Below are 11,002 nucleotides of genomic sequence, written 5' to 3' on the forward strand. Positions count from 1 at the left end.
CATGCTGGCGAGTGGCGATATAAGAATGCTAAGGCTATTCTACAAGAAATAAATGGGAAGAAACGACCAGAAAAGAAAAAGACTACTTCATTGTGAGTAATTCAACTTAATTTAGAATAAATGTGATCTTTATTTAGTCGAAACCCATGTTTCCTATAGCCCATGGGTATACATAAGTTTTTACAACTGACATAATAATAATAATAATAATAATAATAATAATAATAATAATCATAATAATAATAATAATAATAATAATAACTATATTATCAACTATTACCAACTCGATTATATGCATGCCAAAAAACCCATAAAAGTTTGGAGAGCGAGGCGTGGTGCAGGTTGTGTGGTAAAGCCCCAGAAAGTGTGGCTCACATCTTGTCTGGGTGTAGTGCGCTGGCACAAAGTAAGTACCTATCCCGACATGACTCTGCTTTGAAGGTACTTTTCTACGAGATGCTGCTTGACCTGCAGGGGCTCATAGATGAAGTTCCACCCTGGTACTCTCCGGCCAAGCCAAAGCCTGTATAGGAGTCGGATAATGTACAAACTTATTAGGATGTGCCAGTTTTTTCAGATCATGAACAGGTGAGATGCAACAGAGTTGACGCTCGAATCGTCAACCACAAGACCAGGCGGGTCGTTACCCTTGAAATGAGTTGCCCGTGGGTCAGCAACAGAGAGAAGAAGAATGAAGAGAAGACTGTAAAGCATGCCCCCCTACGTTGGGAATCAAAACAGCAGTTCCCCGGTTACGAAGTGAAACAACACAACATCATCATTGATGACCTTGGGGGGTGGTCACGGGAGATGGACACTACAATGTACGAGATTGTGGGGAACAGAAGTAAAGAGATTCTGAAAAGAATGCAGAAAGCGGTGCTGTCGGGCACGCTTAATATTGCCCAGACATTTAAAGTTGTGACTTGAGAGAAGATTGACTGTATTATCCAATGATAATGATGACTGCATTATCCAACGACAATGATTTTAGGCCAAGTTTGAATCCGTTTTTTCTTTTGTTAATGTTTCATTGAGTCTAGCCTTATTTTTGTTGGTGTCGGCAACCAACTGAGAACCATGATGATACGTGAACTGAGAGACGAATTGCAATGATGATGATTATTTTTTAGTAGCTGAATAGATAAAGATAGTTTTTATAAATTTGATATATATAATAATATGACAATAATAATGATAATGATAATGATAATGATAATGATAATGATAATGATAATGATAATGACAATGACAATGACAATGACAATGATAATGATAATGATAATGATAATGATAATGATAATGATAATGATAATGATAATGATAATGATAATGATAATGACAATGACAATGACAATGACAATGACAATGATAATGATAATGATAATGATAATGATATATAATGATAATGATAATGCTAATGATAATGATAATGATAATGATAATGATAATGATAATGATAATGATAATGATAATGATAATGATAATAATAATAATAAAATTTAATAACAATAATCTCTTTATTAAAATATTCCAAGTAAAATGTTATTTACAGGTTAAAAGTAGAGAAAAAAGCTATTATAATAATTTCATCGGGCATTGCGGCGTATTTTGCGGGCTGAAATGGAGAATTCAGCGGGCTAAAATATATTTTAGCCCGCTGCTCTGAGCCAATAGGAAAGAAGAAAACAACGTAGCCAGCCAATCAGAACTGGAAGCCATTCAATTGTTCGCGCCGTTTTCTTGTTTGTTTGACTGGAAGCGCTGCCATCTGCAAAGAGATTGTTTTGAGCTACAAAATCGATGGAAAACCTAACGAAGAAGCAAATTCTCAGTCGTCTGAGCTAGATGAAGAGGACTTTAACACAGAAACTCGTGGGCGATGGTGGAAATAATGCCTGTAGTAGCTCCACAGCCGGAGGCGAGGTGAATGTAACTTGTCTTCTTTGAGCGAAACCAGCTCAGGTAAAGTGCTACTATGATGAAACTCACGTCATTCTAATCTGAGTCATTTTAAAACATATTAAACAAGTAGTCTGTACGTGAAGAAGAATGCTGTTTACTATTTTCAAATATCTCTTTTTGTTCCGGAGATATTCAAGTTTTTAAAATATGCAAATTAGCAAAGTGATGACGTCATAAACTCAACCGAATTTTGATCAAGTATTATGAAAAAAGATATCTCAGCCAATTTGTATCAGAAATGCTTGATTCTTTGCAGTTACATTGTTCTAGGTGCGCTCCACAATATGAGCCTATCAGTTTTGTTACCATGGCAACATACTGGGTTCCAGTCCTCCCTGATACTTAAAGCTTTGCTGGCCACCTTTGGCGTTCTATTTTGATATTTGCCAATGGTGCCTCATCTGCATGATCCAGCAAGCGTATAAATATGTTAGGTCGAGTTCGTGGGCTTGTTAATTTTTTTCAAGCTGAAAATCACTAAAATATTGAAATCAGGTTGGAGGGGACTGGAAAAGAGTGAGTTGCCATGGGAACCAAATTTTTTATAGCCGTAGGTGTATTGCCTTTAGAACTATTAGCCTGCTAGGTTTCAATGGTCTCTGCTGTAAATTGATTGAGATAGCTCTATTTATATACTTGATGTTATATTGAGTTGAGAATATGACGTCATCAGTCATCTCATTTACATATTTTACACATTTTTCAAACTTAAATATCTCCGGAACCAATGCAGATATTTAGAAACGGTAAACGGCGTTTTTAATCTTTCCTAGAATGCTATGTGATAAACCTTAAAATTCAAGAGGTAAAATTTTGATCATAGTAGCACTTTAAGCAATTGCATAATTAATTTTAACTGTCGTGAGAGACTGTTGTTTACAAAATTCTGTTACTTTCCTTTTGAAAACTTAGAAGCAAAGATTCTGTTGACAAAATTTGCGGTGTTCTGCCAAAGTTTTACGTTTTTGTGACAACGAAAGCTTTTGTACAATAAAATAAACGCCGACGCGATTCCAGCAGCGTTCACAGAAAATATCGCGATCGCTTCATACTGTACTGTCTTTGATTCGTTTTGTGAATGCCCTCTGAAATTATTATAATAGTAATAGAGTTGATTTTCTTGGGCGTAAATATGTTTTTGGCCCTTCTCAGAACTCATTTTAGCCCGAGCCGCAGCCTGAATCGGACCAAAAACATATTTACGCCCGCGAACAGCAACTCTATTGTTATATCAAAACCTATTTACAATTCTTTTCGATTAAAAAAGAGACTATTTTTTAGCACAATTTTTTTGTAGAAAAAGAAAAAAAAAAAAAAACAAATCTCGTCAAGTTGCAATAGTATCAATCGTTTGTTGATTTTCACCTAATCAAAGAAAAAAAAACCCATCAAACTATATTATGTAAAAAGAAACGAAAAAAAAAATGTATAAAAATTATAGGACTTATAGGATAATAATAATAATAATTATAATAATAATAATAATAATAATTAATAATAATAATCTCTTTACTAAAATATTCCAAGTAAAATGTTATTTAAAGGTTAAAAGTAGAGGAAAGAGCTATTAAAACTTAATAATAATAATAATAATAATAATAATAATAATAATAATGATGATGATGACGACGACGACGTCCACTATAATAATTGCAGTGACGTTTGTAACATGAGAAAGTCAATTTCGTTGTTTTTTTTTAGATTGGGCAAGAAAAGAATTCAGTTCTGACAAATTAACGACAACAACAACAATATTTATTGACTCACGCTTTAACTAGTTACAGATGATTGTTATATACATCACAATTTAATTAAAGAGAATAATAAGAAAAGTTATTTAGATAATTGGAGCCTAGAGGCTAAAGGAACCGTAAGGTTTTCGAGTTAACCTCCAGTAACAGTTATTATTATTATTATTATTATTATTATTATTATTATTAATCTAGTTATTATCATTAATTATTATATAAAATACGATACATAAGAATGGGAAGACCCTTTTCAAACCACCAGGCTTATATATACGAGGGAGGCTTGTCATATCATTACCGACCAAATGGCAAATGTATCCATCTTTCCTTGAACTCTCCAAAGAAGACCTTGAACTGATCCTTGACGTGAACAACCTCTGCCGACTTCATAAAAGATTCCCACCCTGGGGTCTGATAAATACTAAAACTTTCCAATCCCCTACCCCTTGGGAAATCCTTTGGCTCAAGTACCCTCCGTTCCCCCACTTATGTCCACATCGTTTGGGGGTGAATCTTGCATAACCAGGTTATTCTAGATGGATCGGCTTCTTCAAATCCATCGCACAAAAACTGGTTCATCGCTTACACATAATGGCAAAATCAACGGGGTAGTGATTCTTCTCAATTTTATACTAGATCGCAATTTGTGTTCCACTCTTGCGTCGATCACCTATGGATTTTAGAACTAAAACAAGCATTTTCTAGTCGGTAATTAAGAACGTTTATTTTGGAGGCATACTTGACTGAAGCTTAAGAGACGGCAACTCATTCCCATTTGTGGTAACTTTATTGCGGCATTCACTGAGTATTTCTCTCCTAATTAATAAACAACCTCTCTACCATTCTACTGAGTATTTTACAATCTATTACTGACTGATCTCATGATGTTTTATGTCGCCTTTGAAGAAGTGTCTTGTTCACCTTAAGAAAAAAAAGGACAATAACCCAAGATAAGTCAATACTTTATACCACACAACAATCATGTGCTTGTTATGCAATTCAACAAAAAAGAAGCAAAACTGTTCCCATCGCGAAACACCAAAAGCATATAAAATATGCATGAAGAAAACCGTCTGTTTGCCCTGAAGATGAATTATTTAGTCGAAAACGTTTGATTCTTAATCTTTTTTATAACTTTTGAGCCTTCTAAAATGGTATTATTAAATCTCAAGCGAATATGACGGACAACAAAAGAAGCTTTCCAATTATTATCAAATAGTTCAGCAATTTATCTAAAGAACGAGAAGTTTCTGTGACAATTCCGACAAGCACATACAGTAGCAATTTCCTTTGGTCAATGACTAAGCACCAATCTTAACTTTCTGACAGTAATCTCCTTCGAAACCCTCAACACAGTGACACAAATAGCTTCCACGGGAACTAACACAAGTACCACCATTTTTGCAGGGATCATTCTTGCATTCGTCAATGTCTGGATAAATAAAATTCAGTATAAGAGCATGTAAAACATTTAACAAATGAAAACAAAAAGAATTGCTAGAAAACTTCATTAAATAGATTTCCCGAGCAAAGCACTGTATTATGTTTGATAATTTAGTAAAATAGTTTGTGCGAGTTTTGGAGTTCACACAGCATTTTAAGAAAAGCCGAAAGTTCATTCGAACCCAAACTCTGAAGAGCCAAGTTTCTTCCTGTATTTTCTGTCTTGGCAAACTAGAAAACCTACTGTCAGCAATCATTTATTGACATTTATTGGTGTCTATTTTAGCAACTGGATGAAAGAATTAGCTCGAAAAACACAACAATTATAACGATAATTGCATGTCATGTCAAACTGTTAAGGGGCTGTTTAAGGTTACCCGGGACCTTCAGAGGTGTCTCGGGTCCAAGCAGTGTGGCGCGTCCGGTTTAAACTGTAGATACCCAAACCCCTATATCAAATTAAAGCTTATAGAGCTGGCTATCAAACTATACCAAGAATTTTGAAATAAAATGAATTGTCGAATTTTTCACGAGTTCTAAATGTGAGCGTCCGAATCACCTTTCGAAAGCTACAAGTCAAAGCGAATTTTGTTTTGCGCTAATTTAATTTGCTCCCCAGTTTCTGGACTCAAAGCGCTAAAAAACGTGTCTGCGTTTTGCCATATTCAATCGCAGTGAAAAGTTATAGAGCATTTTCGAAATAGGATGAAAAAATGTGGAGTAATCGTACAAAAATCGCTCTCGGAGAAAAAATATTTCGAAAGAAAAAATTCGCAGACACGTTTTTGTTGTTTATATGTTAAACTAGCTACTGTCCAAATTTGAAGGCAAACGAACAAATTCCTTTTGAGTTTTAGCTCTTTGAAGTGACTCATCCGAGTGAAAAAAATCTATTCGAGAAAACAGCGCTAAAAATTTGGCAATTCATTTTATTTAAAAATTCTTGGTTTAGTTGGATAGCCAGCTCTATAAGCTTTAATTTGATATAAGGGTTCAGGTATCTACAGTTTAAACCGGACGCGCTCCATCGCTTGGACGCGAGACACCTCTGAAGACACCTCCGAAGGTACCGGGTAACCTTAAATGAAGGGCTGGTGACTCGGGTTCCCGGCTTATACTGGTGAGAGGGGGGAAGGGGAAGGGGGCACTTTTCTTTAAGACACAGTAAGGTGTTTACATGCTAGACAGGGCCATGCCCTATTACCCGCCTGGGCGGGCTATCATGTTTGCATGAAAACGGTCGAGCCGGAGTCACCCAGGTACCTGAGCTATGTTTCTGCGCGTTTTTCTCTTAAACGTAAAATAAAAATTGTTAAAAAGTAACACTTTCAAAAGAAAAGGTTCCCATTTTTTAATAATATGTTTTATCTGTTCATTCAATAGACAAACACTTTTCCGAAGTTCCGCTGAAGGTTTTAATCCTGGAAAAAGTTGCTACCAATAGGTGATAAAAAATATACTACTACTTTATTTTAAAAGAAGAGCCTGTCAGGAACTGTAGAGAACGTTGTCCAGCAAATTTCTAGAAACTTAAACATTAAAATAAATCACTCTGAGGTTAGATAGCCTTGATCATTAAAAGAACAATTTTGGATCAATTATTTACTGCTAGTTAGTTTGTCCACGCTGCGGCACGTTTTGATGACTCTGGCATAGCGGTTCGCAACACGGGTCAGAAATTTCACGTAAAGACGGGTTATATTGGACGATAACCAGGGTAACCCGCCTTCCATATAAACTGGCCCGGCTTTTTGGGGGTATATGTCCCTAATATAATTACTTACCGGTTTGGCAGGTTGCTCCTGTGTAACCTGCAGGGCACTTACAAAAGTATCGGCCAGCCCTGTTTTTACAAGTGCCGCCATTGACACAAGGATTGCTTGCACATTCGTTGATTTCTGAAGGAAATAATCCACCTTAAGCAAATGCTTTACGAAAACATACTTTATTATTGTTTGAATGCTTGACAGCACTGACTATCAAATTTTACTTCAGTATCCTCGAACGAAGTTGGATAAAACTCTTGGTAATCGCGCATTTATGTTAACTTTGCCTCTCCTAAATAATAGACCGCTTTTCCATTGGTCATTCGGTATACTATAAGTCTCTCTTCCTTTAAAGTTCAAGTTGAGACGCTTTTTATTCAGGAAAGCCTTCAACTGATTTCACACTGTAAGGTGCATTAGAACATGTTATGGTTAATGCGCTATATAAGTGTTTTTAGCTAGCTAGTTAGTTAGTTAGTTCGTTCGTTCGTTCGTTCGTTTGTTAGACTCTGACCTAAATCACATTCCAACTAGCAGTCTCTAGAACTGTTTTTTTTTAACTGAAATAGTACCATTTTGATTTTCTTTTTGAATAGCAATTTGGTTAACACCCGGAGTTTTCTTGGTAACCCATTCCACAGCTTCACACCAGCTCTAGAGAAAGATTGTATTTTTATCTCAAGCCTTGATCTTTGTATATAAAAATTATCACATACAGAAGATAGGGTATTACAGGAATGTACTTTCTTTGTGGGGTGAAATAAATCTTTAAGGTTTGGAGGGACACAAGCATTATTAACGTTGTTTATCATTTTAGCCAGCAGTTTATAATATAGACAATTCAGAGGTAAGATTTTCGCGTTTAGGAAAAACGGGATTGCGTGGTCGCGTCTATCAGCAAAATGCGTAAAACGTAAGGTACGCTTTTGTAGGTCCCTGGAAGGTGACTCTGTGTTTAACACATAATCACTCAGTAAAATAGCAATTTCCTTTGGTCAATGACTAAGCAACAATCTTACTATTCCGACAGTGATCTCCCTTGTAACCTTCAACACAGTGACACGAATAGCTTCCACGGGAATTAACACAAGTACCACCATTTTTGCAGGGATCCTTCTTGCATTCGTCAATGTCTGCATAAATAAAATTCAGTATAAGAGCATGTAAGAAATTTAACAAATGAAAACAACAAGAATTGCTAGAAACTTTCAGTAAATAGATTTCCAGCAAAGGACTGTATTATGTTCGATAATTTATTAACTAGTTTATGCGAGTTTTGAAGTTCACACAACATTCTAAGAAAAGGCCTAAAGTTCATTCGAATCCAGAGTATGAAGAGCCAAGTGTCTTCCTGTATTTTCTGCCTTGGCAAACTAGAAAACCTACTGTCAGCAATCTTTTATTAAGATTTAGTGGTGTCTTGTTTAGCAATTTGATGAAAGAATTAGCTCGATACCTTTAAAGACGCGAAACACAACAATTATAACGATAATTGCATGTCATTTCAAACTGCCAAGGGGCTGTTTAAATGAAGGGCTGGTGAGCCGAGTACCCGGGTTACGCTGGGGGGGCAGTTTTTACATATATTCTTTAAGACACGGTGAAGTGTTTCAGTACATGCTGGACCGGGCCCGATTACCCGCCTGGGCGGGCTATCATGTTTGCATGAAAACAGTCAAGCCGAGTCACCTAGGTGCCTGAGCTATGTATCTGTGTGTTTTTTCCTTAAAAGTAAAATAAACATTGTTAAAATGTACAACTTTCAAAAGGAACGGTTCCCATTTTTTACTTATTTGTTATATCTGTTCATTCAACAGACAAATACTTTTCCGAAGTTTCGCTGAAGGTATTAATTCTGGAAAAAGTTGCTACCAATAGGTGATAAAAAATATATTACTTTGCTTTGAAATAGAAGGATGTCATGAACTGTAGAGAACGTTGTCCAGCAAATTTCTAGGAACTTAAACATTAAAATAAATCGCTCTGAGGTCAGATAGCCTTGATTATCAATGAAAAAGTACAATTTTGGAGTAATTACTTACCGGTTTGGCAGTTTGCTCCTGTGTAACCTGCAGGACACTCACAAACGTATCGGCCGACCTTGTCTTTGCAAGTGCCGCCATTATCACAAGGATTGCTTGCACATTTGTTGATGCCTGAAGGAAATAATCCACCTCAAGCAAATGCTTTACGAAAACATACAGTATTATTGTTTGAATACTTGATAGCACTGACGATGAAATTTTACTTCAGTATTCTCGAACAAAGTGGTGTAAAACTCTTGGTGTATCGCGCATTTTTGTTAACTTTTTCTCTCCTAAATCATGGAACTAAACGCTTTCCCTTTGGTCATTCGGTCTACTAAAAGTCTCTCTTCCTTTAAAGTTAAAGTTGAGACTTTTTTTATTCAGGAAAGCCTTCAACTGATTTCACACTAAAGCGCATTAGAACATATTATGGTTAATGTGCTCTAATAAGTATTTTTAGCCTTTTAGTTAGTTTGGTAAAATCCCGCTCATTTTCAATTTCTCACCTAATTATTCTTTCTTTCTCGAGTTATAAAAATGTTGATTACGAATCACAAACAGGCGCCATAGCCTCTTGGGTCGCCAGAGGTAATGGAGCACTTTAAGGGACAAATTTGTTTAACAGTAGTGCAGCACTGTGGACAACTTTGGTGACGGACAGGAGTCAGAGTGTGTTTAGTGTAAGTTATGACAAGCTACATTTGGATTGGATAAATTGCTTTGTCTTGAGAGTAGCCGCTGCAGCGCCAAATATACAGCAGATAGACTATTTTTGTCTTGTAAGTTGTGCTGTTTTGTGATCGAGCAAAGGTTTGTCCAAGAGGCCAACGTATAGCATAAACGGTCAAGCCAGAGTCACCCAGCTACCTTAGCTATGTTTTTGCGGGTGTTGCCTGTTAAGAGTTACCTAAACGTTGTCAAAATGTACAACTTTTAAAAGGAAAGGTTCCTTTTTTTTTCTTGTTTGTTGTATCTGTTCATTCAGCAGACAAACGCTTTTGCGAAGTTTCGCTGAAGGTTAAGTTTTAATTCTGGAAAAAAGTTGCTACCAATAGGTGATAAAATGTATACTACTTTATTTTTAAATAGAAGGCTGTCAGGAACTGTAGAGAACGTTGTTCAGCAAATTTCTGGAAAATTGGACATTAAAATAAATCGCTCTGAGGTCAGATAGCCTTGATTATCAATGAAAAAGTACAATTTTGGAGCAATTATTTACTGCTAGTTCGTTTGTCCACGTTGCGGCACGTTTTGATGACTGTGTTATAGTGGCCAGGCAACACGGGTTAGAAATTTTACGTAAAGACGGGCTGTATCGGACGATAACCAGGGTCACCCGCCTTCCATATAAACTGGCCCGGCTTTTTGGAGTATGTGTCCCTAATATAATTACTTACCGGTTTGACAGTTTGCTCCCGTGTAACCTGCAGGACAGTCACAAACGTATCGGCCAACCTTGTCTTTACAAGTACCGCCATGAGCACAGGGCTTGCTTGCACATGCGGTGATTTCTGAAGGAAATAATCCACCTTATACAAATGCTTTATGAAACATACTTTATTATTCGAATCCCAGCAGTATGCAGGATATTTGTCCCATAAACCTAGTTTAATGGCCTTAGCTCGCACGAGTCTCCTGTAGCTCAGTGGTAGAGCATCCGAAGTAGTAATCGGAAGGTCTTAGGTTCGACTCCTGATAAGAGCACTCGGATTTTTTTCCGACTATGCCTGTGTCATTTACTGATTAATACATCATTCTAATCAGTTGATTCACCAGGCTTAATATATTCCATCAGATTATTTCCATTGCGCATATGCCACACATTGACATTCCAATCCTAGCAGTATGCAGGATGTTTGTCCCATGAACCTAGTTTAATGGCCTTAGCTCCCACGAGTCTCCTGTAGCTCAGTCATAGAGTGATAGGATATTAGATCCGCAAAAACTTTGAACAACTTTAAAATCGCTATAAGAAAATTAAGTATGACGTTAGCTCTCTGTTGAACGACGGATGCATGCGTTGTTCTTGCTGCTCATCTATCTAGTTAAT

At 36.5% G+C, this 11,002-nt stretch overlaps 1 protein-coding gene across 1 annotated transcript; it reads left to right on the top strand.

The window, feature by feature from the left end:
• Positions 1-267: 267 nt before the first annotated feature.
• LOC146485697 (uncharacterized) lies at positions 268-1,073 on the top strand (the record flags this gene model as incomplete). The annotated part of the gene is given in 1 exon segment (XM_085103067.1): positions 268-1,073. A coding segment is annotated over 1 exon segment (663 nt), but the record flags the coding sequence as incomplete, so codon positions are not given.
• Between the last annotated feature and the right edge of the window lie 9,929 nt (positions 1,074-11,002).

Source organism: Pavona decussata, unplaced genomic scaffold (assembly GCF_977016875.1).
Source record: "Pavona decussata unplaced genomic scaffold, jaPavDecu1.1 SCAFFOLD_25, whole genome shotgun sequence".
Classification (NCBI taxonomy): Eukaryota; Metazoa; Cnidaria; class Anthozoa; order Scleractinia; family Agariciidae; genus Pavona; species Pavona decussata.